This window comes from Anopheles maculipalpis, chromosome 3RL (genome assembly GCF_943734695.1).
Source record: "Anopheles maculipalpis chromosome 3RL, idAnoMacuDA_375_x, whole genome shotgun sequence".
NCBI lineage: Eukaryota > Metazoa > Arthropoda > Insecta > Diptera > Culicidae > Anopheles > Anopheles maculipalpis.
In genome coordinates this window covers 53025400-53044234 of record NC_064872.1, presented here as the reverse complement: position 1 = coordinate 53044234, position 18835 = coordinate 53025400, and the positions used below count along the sequence as shown (strand labels likewise).

General features: G+C 40.4%; 5 protein-coding genes across 6 annotated transcripts in view; 2 read left to right on the top strand and 3 right to left on the bottom strand.

Annotated features, from left to right (window-relative positions):
- Positions 1–18835, top strand: part of LOC126561389 (tectonin beta-propeller repeat-containing protein) — a 445867-nt gene that overhangs the window by 78836 nt on the left and 348196 nt on the right. The window lies entirely within an intron of this gene.
- On the bottom strand, positions 704–4423 carry LOC126560775 (uncharacterized). Its single transcript, XM_050216726.1, has one exon. The coding sequence runs from the start codon at positions 4421–4423 to the stop codon at positions 704–706; it is 3720 nt and encodes a 1239-aa protein (XP_050072683.1).
- LOC126563645 (protein trapped in endoderm-1-like) lies at positions 6143–7598 on the bottom strand. Its single transcript, XM_050220290.1, has 4 exons — positions 7469–7598; positions 6967–7334; positions 6407–6900; positions 6143–6323 (listed from the first exon to the last, which is right to left on the bottom strand). Exons 1-4 carry the CDS (start codon positions 7596–7598, stop codon positions 6143–6145), a joined length of 1173 nt encoding a protein of 390 aa, XP_050076247.1.
- On the bottom strand, positions 10788–11543 carry LOC126563117 (eukaryotic translation elongation factor 1 epsilon-1). The gene is made up of 4 exons (XM_050219739.1): positions 11458–11543; positions 11185–11397; positions 11030–11125; positions 10788–10940 (listed from the first exon to the last, which is right to left on the bottom strand). The coding sequence occupies exons 1-4, from the start codon at positions 11536–11538 to the stop codon at positions 10788–10790; spliced, it is 543 nt and encodes a 180-aa protein (XP_050075696.1). The 5' UTR covers positions 11539–11543.
- The window catches only part of LOC126563311 (LITAF domain-containing protein-like), a 317379-nt gene continuing 312505 nt past the window's right edge, over positions 13962–18835 (top strand). The window contains exons 1-2 of one of the 2 annotated variants that reach the window (XM_050219943.1): positions 13962–14238; positions 17299–17411. In XM_050219943.1, the coding sequence (XP_050075900.1) occupies positions 13964–14238; positions 17299–17404 (381 nt within the window). In that variant the 5' untranslated portion in view covers positions 13962–13963 and the 3' untranslated portion in view covers positions 17405–17411. Of the gene's footprint in view, positions 14239–17298; positions 17473–18835 lie in introns of those variants that run through there. The other variant, XM_050219942.1, reaches the window with a different exon arrangement.

Here is an 18835-nt window from a genome sequence, read left to right as displayed (position 1 = left end):
GTACCGTCCCATAACCTGGAATAAACGAAGCATCTAGGGATTTTGGTGGATCCCAAGCATACCAAGCTTAGCAGTTCCGCGGACAGAAAAAGGATAAATTGATAAAATAGGCGACCTTTCAAGTGAAAAAAAACGAAAAACTTCTTTTTGATGGATATGGATAAAGATCCGGAAAATTACCACAAGGCAACGTGATAGGGAGTAGAGATATGTTTGTGAAACTTTGTGCTTTTTCCCATTTGAATAATAATTTAATGAATTTTATTCAAATTGATTTTTTTTTGCTTATATTCATGCGAAGATATAGTATTGTAAGAAATTCCTAGTGTAACAACCATTATATCACTCCGCGATAAATCCTCGATCACACTTTCTTGTAAAACGTACTTGATACGGTATAGTATGATGATGGTTTATTGCAATCAATATACATTGCTTATATTTATTAGTTCTTTTTGTTGTTAAGTGCTTGATTGATCGATTTAATTGTGTGCACTGTTTCAAGACACCCGTCGCGAATCTTTTTACATTGTATATCTTACATAGGGCACCTCCATGGAGTAGTTGGTAATGCCGTCTGTCACTCGGCGATTCCATAACACTCGACAGGACTATTAAGATAAATGGTAATTACATTAAGGCATTCAGAAGAAGAATAACTTATTTTTATTTCTTACATCCTATGTAGACAGACAAGACCTGATTATCCCACTTCCATCCATTGTTTCAACATTGATTTAATGCTTTCGTTTTGTAATGATTCTACCTTTTCTTTGGACTTTTGCTTCATAGCCGCCAAAGTTTCTTGACACCCGTAACGTTCCAAGAGTGAGAGAATCTTTTGTGTCAAATCTAAGCGATCATCCTCCTTAAACACTTTTCCTTGCGAAACTATTTCAATGCTCACAATAAGTTCTTCTAGCAAATCGAAGCTGTGAAGACATTGTCGGACACTTTCAATAGGGAACGTATCCTGACATAACGCTAATAACTTATCAATAATTTGTTCTTTATTTTCTGCATAACAGTGTCTGATCATTGCCCGGGCATATCTTGGCATACGGTCTATTAGATAACGTTTTGTTTCCGGAGTGTAATGCGCCGTGCAGTACGCCACAACCCAATCAAAAACTTCTGGGAATGGTTTCCTTATCGCAACCTCCAATGTATCTTCCTCGTCTGGATTCGCTTCGAACAACATGCGTTGAAGTATGCTGTGGTACTCAATTTCCTGATCATAATCATCAGCATACTCATCATCACATGCTTTCAGGGTCTCTAGCAACAAGATCGTTTGCTTTTCTCCGAGCCGCTTCAGGTTAATGTCGTTGCTGTTGTTCGTGTTTAACTTTTTCCCCTGCAGACTACTGGAAGCTCCAAATCGAAAACATAACTGTGTTAATAACTCTTTGGGCGCAACCAGCAGTAGTAATCTTAGGGTGTTGAAAGTGGCATTATTTAACGCCATTCGAATGCACATTGGCAGGATGCCGCTGTACAAGTATGAGCGGATGATCTCTTTTTTGTTTGCCGAAAGATAGTCCGTATCGTGCATGAAGAAATCGATAAACTTATCGGCTATGTTTGCTCGCGAAACACAAAAATATCGCTTTAAAAAGTAGTGAAACTCTTCCTTCCCGATATCTTCCAACAAACAATAGCGCACCAGGAAGTAATCCATCACGGTGCGGTGCATAAAATTGACACTTCTCGACGAATCGTACTGTATCATCATCAGTCCAAAACGTTGCAATTGTTCGCAGTACTTTAAATCGCTATAGCAGTTGTACTCTAGTTCATACGCCAGCTGTGCGTGTTTCATGTAGTACTCTTTTCTGATCAACTCACTTGCCCATACGTGCAGCTTGTCCATTTCGTCGAACCTTCCGCGTAAAGTGTTTTCTAACTTGCTTTCTACAAATGTATCGTAAATCGATCCGACTTCATAATTCGTGTGCCACTGAATGTTGGGCTTGCGAATACGATCATGGTATATTGTTCCCATAATTTTGCACAGTTGAGGCACCTCCAGAAACGATTTCCATCCCGCACCTTTTAATAGCTGATCAAACTTGGTTAGGAAAATTTCCACATTTTGTTCCAAGTCCGGAGTAAGCTCGTTTGGATCGCTTAGCCACAACTGTCTGAAATAGGTTTCGTACGAAAACGATGCCAAGGTGTAGAAGGAAGCTTTCTTGAAGGCCTTTTTCAAAACCGGTACCGATTCATCCCTGGTGGCGATTACCAAGCGACAATTTCCGTACTGTAACATCTTCTGGAGAAATTTTACTACAATTTCCTCATATTTCTCCACTATTTCGTCAAATCCATCCACCAGCAGGCAAACGGTTTGCATCTGCTCAAGACATTGTTTAACTATTGCAAGAACAACTTCATTTTCAGTATCGGGGGTAATATTTAATAGCTTTAACAGCAAATCAAATCCATCCCTCGACGATACATTACTAGCTTGTATAATACTTTTGGCAATTGTATTGGCTCTAAGATAAAGGCATACTATTCCATCGCTCGTTTGTGTTAGTTCGGTAATCTGTAACAGTTCCATGGTTTTCCCATGGCCTGAGGTGCCACAAATAATTGACACAGCTGAAGTAAGCAGCGACTCCCTTTCTGTAATTATCTCTCCACCCGCTGCAATAAAATTACGTTTAATGTAATGTTCCTCGTCGGGTTTATAGACTTCCGACTTTACTATTATATCGGTAAGAGTGCTCAATTCTTCAATTTTCTTCACACTGTCAATAATATTAGCTTTTAAGTATTTTGCAATAACTATCTTTTTTTCGTCAATAGCGACGTGCTTGATTTCAACCTGTTCGGGATCTACTTCTACGTCACCGAGTTCTATTTCATCTATTAAAACTGTACATAAATTATTAGCAGCAATACGTACTATTTCTATGACCTTCACACCTGCTAGCTGTTGCACGATTCTTCTCGAACAATCATCTATATCCGGTAGATCCAACAGTATGATATATTTTACCTCTCCGTTAATTAGGCACCCTCCGAACGGTACATATTGGATAGCGTTTAATGCTTCTACCAGTTGCTGAAAATCTGGACCATTGCTTACGACTAACGATTGTTCGAATTTTTCCCTTATTCGTGCTGCTGTCCATTCTACCATCGATGTGGAAACTACCACCAACGAGCGGCAATTGGAGTTTGCAGCAAAAAAAGATATAATCTTGTCTTCAAGTTGTTCGATATTCTCCTTTTTGAAAATTATTCCTTTCGGCGGCTGAACGGTAAGTTTGCGTTTAAGCTCAATCATATCCATTACCGACTGTACGTATGACTTGGAGAGGAAACCGTCCGGCTGTTGCAGATTTTTATCCTTTTCGGCTAATGTTTGAAGCCTCTGTGGTTCCGTTACTAAATATTTTTCAAACATTTCCCTGTTGAATCGATCGTTTAATAAATCCTGTATCGCTTTAATCATTCGTTCGCCTTTGGGTATTTTAACGTAAAAAACGAAATGTTCGAAGAACCAATCCAGTTCCTCCTCTTCCAACCCTTTGTATGCGAAACTGAACGGCTCAGGGCTGGTATTGGTCGTTCCCACGCTGAACGCATTGGTGGAAAACGTTTTTGAGCTTAAACTATTGATATCAAACGTTGGATTGTTGGGATTTGTGTAGAGCATTTTGCAAGCGATGTTAAAACTTTTTCGGAATTGTTTTGCATTCTCGGAGAGGCTTGGAGCGTCTTGTAGGAATGCTGCCCGAAATTTTACTTTCGGAGTCGCTTCCTGGTTTTCCGTAAGTGTCGATTCTTCCACTGGTACAAGAATTTCGTGAGCTAGCGCTTTTGCTATCGATCCGTTCAGATAATTGAATGGCTTTGGATCAATCTTTTTCTTGGACGAACCGGCGTGACAAGCTAGGTTTTGTGCAATATCGAACATAAAGAGAGCTTTCCAATGTTTTATCGAGTACTTGCTGATACTTTCTATCGTAAGAGCGAGATGTGGCTCAGTAGTGGCGTATTGTTCGAGAAATTCTTTGGTAGTTTGGTGAAAATCATTCGATGTCCAATAAATCATCTTCGTAGGCATACCGTCCAGCTTGCGAGCGAGCGATTTTTTATACATGCTGTAGGTCGTAATGTACTTCTCTATATTATCTTTTTTGTCGTGCAGTAAATCCTGAATGGATCTCGTATATGTTACATCCTGTTTCTGTTTCGCTTGGAAAAAGTAGAGACCTCCTCTGTTCACGCTGTCCTCGGCATTGGCATTGGGGTTGATTTTCAGAATCACATCATCCATAGCACCGTAGATTTGATCATTTCCTTCGTACATTATGGAGTATTCATATTTATCGTGTACCAGTCCAACTATGTAGGATAGAAGCTGCCGTTGAAAATCAACTCCATCCGTTGATGCTTTATTGGCCATGGTTTAAAGATGACGCAAGCCTCCGGAAATAAATATCGCATTTATAATGAGTAACAATCGGAACTATGATCGTTTCTAGCTTTCTAGAAAAGGTGACGATGCTATTAGTAATGGCATCAGTTGCAAATGCGATGATGCATCGCTTACTGCTAGTTTACAACGACTTAATACCTACAACAAATATGCACCAACAGATGATCTTTCACGCAGGGCAATAACAAATCCTAACAACACACGTGAATTGCTGGATTGTTTACACTTTTACGCACTTATCGCTGCGTACAATACCACGCCACCATGAAACTCGCTGGGCTTCACGACACTAAAAATAACCGATTTTTCAACGATCAAATAAAATTATAGGCTGGTTTAACTTGAACTTAACTAACGCTTGCGTCCTGCGATGCAAGATCGTTTGTCCGAGGAATGATCGCATTTGATTTGCCCAGACCAAACCGAGGAACGATGCTGCTTTGGTTTGTTTTGGTTTGTGCTTTTACGACGATTGTCAAACGAATGTAGGCTTAAGCACGCCACACACGTTAGCAAATGTTCGGCCGTGGTTACACTACAGTTTCAATTTCGGCGTTGCAAAATAGAATTTATGAATGGGAAAGGTGGGCATGGGAGAGAGGTGAAATTAAGCTCAAATAAATTTTCCGCTCAAAGTTTCTATAAATAAACAAACAAAAATAGTAAAAAAAAGATTTGCCTTTCCGTACTTTGAAGCCCGACAGATATTATCACGTTATTACAATTAAGAAATATTGAATAAGTGCTCTTTTTGTATATTTTGTGTAAAACGATTTTGATGGAAAAATGTTCATATTATTCACTACATTTGAAGTTTTTTTAATGTTACCAATTTATATCTAACGTATGGGTCAAGGACTTCAGACGATTGATACACGGGTGGCGACACATAATCATAGGACACCGATCTATCCTATCTGAACACCACAAGTAAACCATTTCCTCCGATAAAAGATACGTTCTCAAGGCCCAGGACCACGAGAAATTTCAAACTGTTGAAATCTATGTCGAACTGTCAAGCCTGCGGGCCACGCGCAAATTCTCATTTCAAAATGAGAATTTCAGGTTCTCATGGGTGTTTGAGAAAATTTCTCGCTTTGAAATCGCTTTTTGAGAATCCGGTGCATACACGGGATAATGGAGAAAAGGCTGAAATTTTGAGGTTTTTTTTATAGTTACGCATCGATTTCAACAATCTGAAATTACCGGTGGTACTGGGCCTTGAGATTTTGTTTTTGAAATTTCCCGCGCAGCCTTAGGGATATATTTTATTATAGCTATTTAAGAACTCACTTATAATATTATTGTTATATTGCAGTATCAAAATCGTCATGGAAGGATCCCTATTTATTTTTTACTATTACCTATTTTTTTAACTACAATCTCGAGAGTCAGGCTAGTCAGTCCTACCTTCTGGGAAACTGTTGGAATTGGATTCTAAACAAGGTTGTGTCGAGTGGAAGACGTATTGTACGGCTTTAGAGCCCATAATCTGAAAGTACCCTTCGAAGGATACAATAACCGATAATGCTTTCAATCAACTATTAATATTATTTGATTTTGTTTTACCACTTGTCCACCAAGGAGATAAACTATTTCTTACATCAAATTGTGTGTGTTTTTTTATTGATTTATGCACTGGAATTTTCCACTTTGCATACAGTCAGTTTTGTTTTTGTCCATTCGTCATACATCCGAATTATTTTGGGTTCCACTCCCCGTATTATCAGCTGCACAATTTCCGATTTTAGTAGATTTCGTTACGCCTGGAGTCATCATGGCCGATTGATGCCGGTGGAAGGTAATCCTTCGCTGGGTTTCTGTGCTTTTGCAATCAGAACACCGAAGAACGGCCCAGTAAGCATTACTAAGATAAAAAGGAATACTCATTATAATAGATAAATCATTTTATGGGTGTAGTAATATTAAGTTAAGAACACATATACTAACCGATAGTGTCGACTACCCAGCGCATAAATGAAGGGATTAAGTACGGCCGAATGCCATGTCAAAATCGATGCCAGCACATGAATATCACCAGCCTCTCCAGTAGACTCAGCGTCTTCCAACAGCACGTTGGCGATCGTAAGCGGCAGAAAGCAGATCATGAAACATCCGAATATAGCAGCCGTTGTTCTTGTAAGATGCCTCTCGTCATCATCATTGCTGGCCGCGGCAGCAATACTGCCGGGCGTAGTGGTAGCCGAAATTGAACTTTTCACCGTATATCTTTGCATGTTCCGTCGCTGCCGTCGAACTGCACTGATGATGGCAGTGTAGCACAGCACAATAGCACAGAATGGCAGTGCAAATCCAACGATGAAGATGAATTTCTTAGGACTGGCGGAAAATTTGCCCGTTGATGTGATTGAAGGTAAAACTGTGCAGGAGAATGTACGACGATCAAACCCTAGACGTCCCCACAATTCAAATAGTGGCAGAGCCTGAAGATAATTTCTTTTAGAAATTTAACAAGACCGAACTTCTCACATGAAAGAAATCCTACTCACCATTAAACCATACGGGATGGCCCAACAAACGGCCAACTGAAGCGGGACCATACCGGCCGTTCGATAGATCGATCCATACCAACTCGGATGTACGATCAGTACATACCGATTGACGGTAAGTGCCACCAAGCTCAACACGGATGTGGCTACCGTACCGTACAGTGCCACCGGGAACAGTCTGCACCACAAGCTGTTGGAAATGAAGGGCCATCTTCGTCGACCGTACCGAAGTGCCATGAGCGGCATAACGGCTACACAAAACAATAAATCTGCGGTAGCGAGCGACATAACGAAGGCGGTTGTTGGTTGCCGCCGTCGTTGGCGCACGGCACGGTTACGGCCTAGTGCTAGTAACGTCGTCACATTTCCTATTAGCCAACAGTTCAACAAACAAAATTGTGATTAAAACGGAAAACTAAGCAAGAGGCGCGTCTTGTACACGAACGGACCCCGTGAGTGGGCCGAAAGTGGTTAGACTTATAAAAATAGACAACAAACAAACCGATTGTTCCAAGTGCAGCAATTAATGTAGCGCTCGATGCAGCCACGATCGATATTTCAGTGGAGCAGAATACTCCATCCGCTTCTGTGGAGAATGCATCGCTGCGATTTCCGACCGAGTAGTTGCTCATGGCTAAGACGCACTATTTTTCTGTTTTCACTTAAACACGGTGTGCTCATTGGCTTCGATCGTATGGAAGTAATTAGTAATTTGCTTATTCATCACACTTGACCACACTAAATCCACACACTAAGATCCTCCAGACAATGGAACTTCCATTGCTTGACACTAATGGCAGGCTCACACTCGAACCGATGCGCGATCACTCCGGAAGCGATCGGCCTAGTTTTGTGGGTGATCCTAATTGATTAACCACGGATGAAAACGATTCTCATAACAAGGCAATATGCGATGCGTACAATCATTGGCACGAAACTTTGTTTTGGCAGCAGCAGACAAACCGAATTTTTGATAGTGCAAACACAGGTTCAAGCCAAACGTGCACGCTACTAGCGTCACATGATCATCCCAGCGATTCAGCCAGAACTGTTGTGCCGGACAAACAGCAGAATCCAAACGGGGGGATGAATGCGAAAGTGAGAGTGATAAATATGAAAACGAAAGAACGCCTCCGAAGACGCAGACACCCGTTAGAGATGGTTCTTAAGTCTTGCGTGGTGCTACACGCGGTCGACTTGTGCGATACGCGAGAGAGAAGGAGGAGTGCGCGCGCGATTAAAAGCGGTACGGACATCACAATATGAGCGTACGCTGGGCTGGAAGATAAGTCGAAGGGTGCTGAACTAGTGTGTAACAGAAACACACCACGCTGGAGCGCGAAACCACCAGCACCCATGCGAAGTGGTGGAGAAATGTTCAGAACAGATGCGTTTACCATACGCAAGCCACAGCAGCATGGACACGACCGACTGTGGGGCCCGACACCATTGGGCCTTCGGATGGCGCGAGGAGGGGGGCAGCTGAGCAAATGAACTGAAACGCGTCCAACATATGTATATGGTTGGAGTTACAAGCGCGCGGGGGGAGGAAAGGAAAACTGCCGGCAAAATGACGACGCAAACACCCGGAATGCAGATGTTTTTTTTTCTCTTTTTTTTTCCTTTCTTTTCCTGCTTCAAGAGCCCAGGCAAAGTGCAGCTAGAAGTTAGGAAAGGTTGGTAGGAAAATCGCCGCTACTGCACACACTGCGCGTCCACAGAACGTCGTGCTTGAAAAGCCGTTGCAATATGTCCGTGGGTTATGAATCGAACTGATTCACCATTTGGTTTGTCTCACGACGATGCTCTTGAGAATTGGACGAAAACGATGCGTACCGGCGGCTCCAATCGGGTTACACGCGCAGTTGTTATGCTTCAATGCAATAAAATATATAGCACGAAGCGCATCGGCAGGGTACAGATGAAGATCCGGTAACATCTTTCGGCGGGATTCGGAAAGTGTTTCGCGTTGTTCTTAAACACACGTTATCTCATGCTATATACAGGAGCGATTCAATCTACCAGCTAGTTCGAAGTGCGGTTCTACATAACCTTATGCGCCATTTTGAAATTGAGTTTTCAATTTTAATTTTTAGTCTGCTGTTGACAAATACATGTTCATCTTCTTGGCTTAATGATTTGCTAGCTAGAGCATACCGGCCATCTAATGGTTTAATTTGCATACACTAATACCAGGTAGTTCGATAGTCAGTTCCCATTACAGACGAATTAGATTTGATACCCGAAACTGTATTGTGAATACCGTTTCCGCTATCTTCTCGATCTCCGGACCGTTTCACAATTACATTTGTAAAGCAAATTGATACTACCACTGAAAAGTCATATCAAATCTGAGAGTGCGTACTACTTGTATTTATTACGTGGCTTATATGATGCTTTCACCTTGTACCTGTTGGTTATCAATACCGTTATAGATAGCTGTGGTATACAATGTGCGTCCTGGGCAGATCATTCCCTGCCTAGCTGTAAAATGGCAGATAGATCATTTCCGGGTGGCTTTACAGAAATTACTTGGTACTTTGACCATGGCTGTCTTACAAAAAAGCAGAAGTTTGACGATCAGTTGCTACTTCATCTTGAAAGTAGTTGAATGAAGTGTCTACAAACGCAAATATATGTATCTCATTTAGGCGACTTCATTTGAAACATGGAGGTTGGGCTTTGTACAGCAATGTTCAACGTTCTCTAGGATATTTTTATCGGATGATTTTTTTTTAAACCAAAGTCTTGCAGCCCTAGAACCATTAGATAATGTAGTCTTGATTTTATTGTAAGTTTCTACTAAATTGGAAGAGTTTCCCAACTCTATTCAATGGCTGGAATCTGTACCCTATTAGTCGGGTTTAGATTTTGCTTTGAAGAGAGAATATGTTGAGAAACTTGAAGCATACATTAATTAGGAATAAAAATGGGTTCTATGAAATGGTTCCACAGTTCTAATCTAGTTCCGGGAGGTATCACTCCAAGGAAATGTATAATATGTAGCTTATATTATACCATATGATACCATAAACAAAAGAAGGTTTGGTAGATCACTAGGACATGTAAGAAAAGACTATAGAACATTATATGCAAAACTTCTATGGGAGGGACGGTCAACAGACAAGAGTTCAAGTTGGCCTTTTAAAAAAATTTCCATAACCGGCTATATCGGTTAACAAGTTGCACGGAGACCTTTTGCACGAAGGTTCCCGCCATTCAAAGCGATTTCGGTGGTTAGACTGTTACTGCTTTGGCCCAGTCCAGAGAGACATTAGCATAGCATTGGCAGGAACATTGAAAATCTGTTATCAATGTAGTTTATAGTTTTTAATCAATTTGCAAACAGGGAATAAAATCAGGATGCGAAACAATCAAGGTGCCAAGAAAAATTGAAGGTTAGTCAACGGGTCGAATACTTTTGGTTATCGGTTTTGGTTTTGGTGCTTAATATCTTGATATTAAAAATTGCCAATTATACGCAATCATTTCATATCAATACCCAAATTTAATTCAATTCACTTTAAATGGCTATGGATACATTGATAAGAGATGATTAATTTTACAAAAAATATGAATGATAATGACTACTAAGATCAATAATTGTAACAATGCAAAAGTATGGTAAGATTCAAATAATTTATTACATAGCAATTTGCGCAACTGCTTTGAATTCGGACATGACAAAGGAAGTTACTGTACTTTCGTGTGCATCACACGCTGCCAAGTTCGTTTACTAGTCAATTTGCAAAATGTGGAGAAGCAAGTTAAACGACCGTGCTATGTCTTTTGTAAAGAGATCTTCGTTTTTTTTTTCAAGTTTACGTGTGAGTACCGGTGGCCCATTCCAATAACTGTAGCGTGGAAAAGTTGAGAAGAATTTTACCTTGACGAACTTCTTCCAATTGCTGAAGATGACGAAACCAGCGCGACACATTCAGGAAGCTTTCTTTCTCCAGTGGTTGAAGATTTGCCTGCAATGTAGAGAAGATGTAAAAAGAGGCATGGATATTTCGATTTGCAGGCAATAGTCGACGCCTTCTGTCAAACTATGGCTACGTACCATAGTTTCGTGAATCGTGTGGTAAACCACAACATCCGCCACGCTGAGCGTATCGTTTACCAGATAGGAACGGCTTTGCAGGTAAAAGTTAAGTTCCTTGAAAAAAGAATTCCGTTAGTAAGAAAACTAATATCCGATACGGGTGGAGAACATACTTCCAGGAGACTCTTGGCGGTGTGTTTATCCTTGTTAGATGGAGCCACAAACAGGACGGCATAATCGAGCCATTGCAGTATTTGGCATTCTGTTTCGATGTCCGAATGAGTCTGTCGTACTGAGGGTTTTTCCGATTCTCTTACCAACGATTGAATGATGGATGAAAATCCGGAAATGCTCGGTTCTTGGGCAGATTTGGTTCTGGTTAGGATCTGCAGGGAAACACTGCACGTTAGTCAATTGCTTCGTTGAGATATTGGAAACGTACTTACTTTTTCGGAATTGTAACCCACTTTACCAAGTGGCACCTTCAGAAAGGATGCAATACGTTTGGTATTATCAACGCTGCACATGTTTAGATTTAGATACAGGTTCACTACCAATCTGAGGAGAGAAAAGAAGTTGTTTTCTTTTGCGACAACGTTTCTACTGCAATGTCAAATGGCCGGTGCTTCCAAGGGTTGATGTGAAGGCCTCGTACTTTACTGTGGGATTCCGTGAATCGTGTACTGCGGGAAATTTCTCGAGATGAGCTGTGGGATTTTTAATAACGATTTTGTAATTTATTTAAAAAATAGAGAGAAATAATGAAGACCAATCAAAACTGCAGAACAAAAGGTTTTTTTTTCCAATTTTATGATCATTCTATAAAGATTCATTCCATTAGTTGCGTTGAAAAACGGTCGTCCCCAAAGTAACAATATGGAATCTTCAATAGTAAATTTCTCCTCTGTTTCACTATGAAAAATATCGATAATTCTTAATTAAAAACATTAATAGAATTTATTTTTTTTAAGTAAGAACTATTATTTTATTTTCTCATAAAATGTCATTAAAATGTTCGATGGGTGTTAATCGTTTGACAGCTTTCCCAACAAGGAAATGTCCTCTCCTCTCTTTCCTACCGGCCTGTTTACAACGCAGTTTCAAGCAGCGAGAGGAGGTTCGTAGCGAAACAAATTAAAAAAAAAAAACTCACGAAACATAGCGCTAAAAATACAAGCTATGAAGTCATATATACACAACCAGTGAAGAAGCATTGAAAAGAGTGCGTGCAACCATTTTTTGTGTGTGTCGTCGCTGCCTTAGCTCTCGAGTGTTTTCAACAAGCGAGTGCTGAAGCGTTCTGTGTGTGAGCTCGAAGTTTCGAAGAAAATTGGCGTAGTAAATTGGTCAGATCCGTGTTCGATCGGAACAGTTTTGCTACATTAACATTCCGCTGGACAGTGTGGAAGGGTGTCACGAAAGCGACACAAATTCGCCACATCAGAACAACAGGCTGAACGTCACCTCAGCTGCACTTAGGATAATTTAATTTCAAAGGTAATAACATCATCCTAACACATCCTCACAATGCAAGAGGACGTTTGGGGTTGGAGTGTGCAAGAAATGGCTACGAAATCTGCACCGATTGATTGGCCAACAATAGGTGTGGTGGTGGATTGGATTACGTTTGATAAGCGCTTCCACAAAAAAGGAGACACGTTTGTGCGGCTTGGAGCTTGCTGATCATGATGAAAATTACGGTGCATGGTTCACAAAGAGTGGGAATCAGTACGGTGCGAATTACGTCAACCAGTCAAAGTAAACCATGGCGTCTGGAAGCAATAGCATCTATCAGGGCTGCGTTGTTGTTGCTGTGGACCTTGTTTTTTGTTGTTGTTGTTTCTCTGAGCTGCTGTGCTGTGTGGGCCATGTCATGCTCACACCTGTGCTTATTGAATAAAACAACAAGAACGCGTGCAAAGGCAAAACGCTAATTATTGAACCTGCCCCTCCTGATCGGGTTGAGCAGTACCACCGCTATTCAGTAAGGTTTGAAGACGCTGCAGGGTCACAAAGGCGGAGAGTTTGCCAGGGAGTTCTGTAAAGTTCTATTAGGTGCGAGCGAGACCTTCGGATGCGAAATTGGACCGGAGCGTCGGTAGAAGGTGTGAAGTGGGAAGGGACACTGGCAATGGCCTTGTACGCGCATATACATATATGTGTGTGTGTGCGTGTGGGAGTTGTGTCGAAATTTTGTTGATAATTTACACACAAGAATAAAATTTCCCTTGCGAGGTAAAGCAAAACGCGATTGGCAGTGATGCCGATCTTTTGGGTGTCGTTAGTTCGTTTGCCATTTCACCATTTACTCTTATCTGTAGAATGTATTTCAACGCTTCGTTATCTTCCCGGCGCTTTTGCCGTTAGCTTGTACAGAATACAATCTACACAGAGTCATCAGGGTATTTAAGAGCTGTTTAATGTGTTTTACTGTTATTTTGAAACAGATGAATCAGGCTTATTTGATTTAAGACTAAATCAATCATATAAGCTTCTTGAATGTTGAACCAATTCACTCTAGCCAATGTTGTTTCACAATTGATTTTGTTCCACAAAGAAAGCATGTGATTTTTTAGGGTCTTTTCCAGTCATAAAAGTCACGAGGCCCCAAAGGGAAGTAGCCAACAAAGGCTATGCGTGACTTTGGAGCTATAGTAATGCAACATCCAACACATGCTCTTGAGGGTTGCGTGCTTACCAAGCGACAATTTAAACGGATTGTATGTATAACATGTGACCTCAACTTCCTTTTTCCTTTTTGAACAAGTTTTACTAATATTACAATTTTGGTAACATCAAAGATTCCAGTTCGTATGCCAGCCAATGGACACAAAACTGTTATTTCATTAGCACCAATAACTACAACATTCTTTAATTAGCTTAACTCAGACGTTGCCAATATCCTAATTAATGTTACCTTTTGAACGATTTTCTCAAAATTGCTCATTGTAGATGACTAAAGATGGACCACCACCGTACGGGTTCGTGCCACCGCCATCCGCACCACCGAGCTATGCGCAGGCTGTGGGAGGTGTGCCCCCGTCCAGCCCGTTCACACCACAGCAACCGGTACTGACCGGGGCCCAGATTGTGACCACAGTCGTACCGATTGGGCCACAATCGACGCATATGATATGCCCCAGTTGCCATTCGGAAGTTAACACCAAGACGACGACATCGCCGGGAATGATCGCTTACGTGTCCGGTTTCCTGATCGCACTGTTCGGGTGAGTTTAATGTTGCGCACGCGTACTGACATTCGTTTGTGTCTTTTCAGAAAATTCACCTTAAGATAATACGAATTTAGTGAAATGTTTTTAGGAAAAGGATAGGAACTGAACAACGGTTTACAATAAAATCTGCAATCGATGATTTGAATTAGTAATTCATGCAGGGACGTCAGGAATTACTACAAAATTGTGGTACAAGAATCGCATCCCGATACCTGTAACTAAAATTATTTTTTCCTACGCTTAGTGTATATGTTCAAAAGATAGACCTTCCACTTCGATCAGCTCGTGTGTTTTGTAAAAGATTTTAGAGTATATTAGGCTGAGATATTTTGGTGACTTATGTTTCGTAGAACGGTCAAATAGAACACCTCAAAATAGTACAGTCACTGTTAAGGAATCGCCATTGAAACTTGATCTTCAACGAATAGACCTTAATCTAGGTAATCGTGTTACTTGGATTGGTCTCCGAATTGCGAAATCGATATTAACACTTTCGTTCAATTTTAAAACATTGAACTCCAAGCTTAACAACAGCGCAATGTCTTGCTCCACGGTTGACAGGTGCAGTTTAAATCTTCTCGCCAGCATCCCAAGTTTCTATGATTAATTAGACCAGTTTGTGCTACTATTGGATGCAATTTGAGTTTTAAAAACTAAGTCCGGCTCTCTTAGACAACATCAATACTGCCGAGTTTCAAGTCGGAAAAGAGGATTTTCATTTGCTTAGAAATCAGGAAATGTATTTTTCGTACCCAGTTCCTGTAAATGTTATCAATTCAATTCTAGATGTGGAAGTTTGTTCTTTGTTGATGCATCTCTGCATACATTTTTCGGATTGTAAGCAACTTTCTTACGGATTTATTTCATCATGCTAGGCGTACACTCGGTTATGGAACCTTTTCTTTTTAGTTTTCATACCTTAGGAGCTTCTCTTGAGCACTTTCGATGCCATAAGACCTATGCCATAAGTTCCTAGATTAAATCCTATAACCGTTTCAATTTCGTGGATGTGTTTTGGTGGAGCAGTTTACTCAAACCCTTGTCTTTTGTAAACATGTTCACCAATTGGCCATGCAATTTTACATAAACTAGTTGCAACGCTAAAATGAGTCATTACAGATCGGAATCGTCTTGATATTAGTATACATTTTCTCATATCGAAATTTTCCAAGTGCGCTGTAGAACAAGCGCTATGTTGCTACCAGTATCAATATACAAACTAACAACAAATCGGAATGGAAAAAACGAAATACTTAGTTTTTGTATAATACGGCTCGGTGACGTATTCTCAGCCCTTCTTTAGCTGATTTAAACAAAAAAATTACAAAGCATTTCTTCCTTGTTTTTTACCATATCCCGGACATGCTCGGTTGCATACAATTTATGTAATTGTAATTTATTTTTTCTTGAATCTTTTTATTAATAGAAACGACCAATTATAATTCACAAATTCGTTAGTGTAGCATTAATGGTAATGTTTTTTCCAGGCATTTCCAGGAATGTTACAAAAATCTGCATGCTTCGTTTGAATATAATATAATTTTTTTCAAATTTATTTATAGAGGCTTAGAGTCTTAGAGACTACATTTGCCTCTATACTGTATAAATAAGTGATATAATCTAATACAAAACTATTGCGGTTAAATATGAAAGAACACTATAATGACAATGGATGATAATGGATAATGGATAAGTTAAAAGTGTTGCTTAAATTTTTCTATATAATTGACTCATGCGTGAAAATCCAATAAGACGGTTCTGATTAAGTTTGTCGGGTGATAGAATTGTCGTGTAATCGGTGTCTAGTTGGCGGGTGGCTCGGTGTGTCGTGTATCCATGGCAATCGGTGAGGATGTGGCGGATGATGATGTCAACATCACAGAAGCAGTGGAGGACTAGATTGTTCTAGGAGGTAGGAGTGTGAAAGGAAGGAATGACCTATACGAAGGCGGGAAAGGACTCGCTGGATGTGGTTTGGTTCGGTATCTTCTCATGAAGCGGTGTTGCGCTTGATGTGGCTTGATTCGGTATCTTCTCATGAAGCGGTGTTGCGCTTGATGGGAAGGAGTTTGTTGTCAGTGTTGGTAGATAAGGGTGTTGGTGAAGCGGATTGCATCTCGGCGTGAAAGGGTGTTGTGTGGTTCATCAGAGCGGAGTCGACCGTTGTAGGCAAGTTGACCGGCTTTTTCGTTACCGCGGATTCCGGAGTGACCCAGAATCCAACATAAAACGATTTCGGGTGAGGAAGGGATGTCGTCAAGGAGTTGAATGTGGGGGTCTTTGGAAGTGCCGTGTTCCAACGCAGCCATAACACTAGCACTGCCGGTGAAGATGACGTTCGGTCGGTCGGTCGGTCTGTAGTCCTTCGTCGGAGGCTAATTGAATCGCTAATGCTTGGGTGGAGAAGATAGAGTGGTTAGAATACAATGACAGATAGGAATGGGAACTAAAGCAGGCAAAATATAATTTAATGGTGAGCCACTCTTCACACGGCAGGAACGTATCGAATCTCATATGGACCAACTATTTCGTAACATTAAGTTTAGTGTAAGCCAACCTGCATGTCAGGTCGCCAAGCCATGAAGAACAAGATGTTGTGATAAGATTGTAGATATATCTAGAGTTGTAGCAGACAAATGATTGACTTATAGGAACATTGAAAAGGCAGGCTAAAATTATCCAAGATTCTAATTTCAGTTTAGTTTCAGATATTTCGCCTACGTATTGCTAATACGCCAAGGCCTTGTGAATAAAAGAAATCTCTATATTTGCACATGACTATGCTGGGAATCTTATATCTTACAATTATAGTTATGGCTTAACCTAACTTGACAGAGACAGGGAAAATGCCAAAGTAGTAGTAGTTCGGCTGTTATCTGTATCTATATGTAATGGATTATTAAAGATTATTTTTAAACATTAAGTACATTAAGGCTAATTGATGTAGACAAAAATAATGTTTTTTAAAATTTATTTTAAGTATGGCGGCTTGCGCCGTATTGCCCTAGACTAAATTAATGTGTTTGTGTTTTTTTTTGTTGTTACCAATTTTAGATGCTGGTTGGGATGTTGCCTAATACCGTGCTGCATTGACGAATGTATGGATGTACATCATACGTGCCCACACTGTAAAGCGTATCTGGGACGACACAGGCGATAAGCCAGCGTTTAATGGCGGCAGTACACACGTCTGTGTACACTGATACATCGAGTGGTAAAATTGTAAGGAGGAGGAAAAGGAAATGGAACCATGGTGGAAGGAAGAATATGTCGAATATGTGTGTGCTTAACGATTCCAAATCCAATATGCTTCAATACGAGACTATCGGTGTCCTCTTGTGTTCTTGAAACTTGAGCTACTTTACTACCACCACCACTACTACCCCTTTACTATGTGCTACGCGAATAGTCACTGATTTTCAGCGTTAGCCCATGCAGAGCGAATTGAAGAGATGGATTGATTTTAACAGGCGGTTGGTAAATTAGGCTCGTTAAAGTTCAGAAAAAAAAACAAACAAACAAACAAACAAACAAACAAGGAAAACCCTAAACGTCGAGTGTGTGCTTATTATAAGCGTTTTTCGATGCACTTCGAATTCTCACATTCATTAAGTGCATGTGTGTGTGTGTGTGTATTATGAAAAGCTTAGGATGTGGTTAACACAATTAACGAGTATCGTATGTGTACTAAATTTTTCGTTATTGTTCATCGATAGTTTGGTTCTGTTTACTTATGCACTGCTCTCCCAATATTCTTTATCTTACCTCACCTTAATTCACTGGATTAGTTTCTCACGACGAATAGAGTGGTAACAACTGGCTAAACTGCGTTGGTAAATGGTTGTAGTTTTTAAATAATCTTGGTTTGTGCGTGGACGTTGGGGGTTCACCGGTTCGCACGTATGCAGTACTATTAACACACATTATTCGGATACGAGAGTTGATTTATGCTCGCGGAGGTTATGTGCCATGTGCGTGCTGGCCATCGTGTTATTGCGAGGATAAAATTTGACAAAACGTTTGCTTTATAATGTTAGTCTGAGTTGAACCCTCATGAAATGAATCTGATTTAACGCTAGGGCAAAATCGTCTAATAAACCGAAATGATATTAACGTAATAAATATAATCAGTGTAAAGTTTTAGTTGGTTCGTTCGTATAGTTTTGTTGGGGATGAGTATATACATTAGAAAATATAATATCACAATGCTCACCTCACTTATCATCTTGTGTTGGGGGGTGTGTGGAACAGAAGCATTTTTTGTTGTTGCTCGTTGTTGGTCGTAGTTTAAGGAAGGGAAGGGTTCCACCATTAAAGATCGTCCAAAAGATTTCGTCTACCATATGACCTCGTTTTCTGGTCGGCTAAGGAACTTCGTCTTTCAGGTGGTCGAAGAGGCATCATATGCTAAGAGAAATTTTAGTCAAACAGACATATTTGACATCCATGTTCAAGCCTTATTTATCTAGAGAGAGCTTGTAGTAAGGAGCCTTATTGTCCAATCTATAGTACCTCCAAAGTACCTCCTTGTATGAGATGGCTGATTGTCCGAATGACACAAAAGATCCCTAGAGTTATTTTTGATGACAAT

Coding starts and splice junctions, on each gene's coding strand:
- LOC126563117 (XM_050219739.1), bottom strand. CDS start 11,538: ATGTGCAGCGTTGATAATACCAAACGTATTGCATCCTTTCTGAAGGTG. Junction 11,398..11,457: donor TGGGTTACAATTCCGAAAAA/GTAAGTACGTTT, acceptor GTTTCCCTGCAG/ATCCTAACCAGAACCAAATC. Junction 10,941..11,029: donor ACACGATTCACGAAACTATG/GTACGTAGCCAT, acceptor TCTACATTGCAG/GCAAATCTTCAACCACTGGA.
- LOC126560775 (XM_050216726.1), bottom strand. CDS start 4,423: ATGGCCAATAAAGCATCAACGGATGGAGTTGATTTTCAACGGCAGCTT.
- LOC126563645 (XM_050220290.1), bottom strand. CDS start 7,598: ATGAGCAACTACTCGGTCGGAAATCGCAGCGATGCATTCTCCACAGAA. Junction 7,335..7,468: donor TGCTGCACTTGGAACAATCG/GTTTGTTTGTTG, acceptor GTTGGCTAATAG/GAAATGTGACGACGTTACTA. Junction 6,901..6,966: donor CCATCCCGTATGGTTTAATG/GTGAGTAGGATT, acceptor AATTATCTTCAG/GCTCTGCCACTATTTGAATT.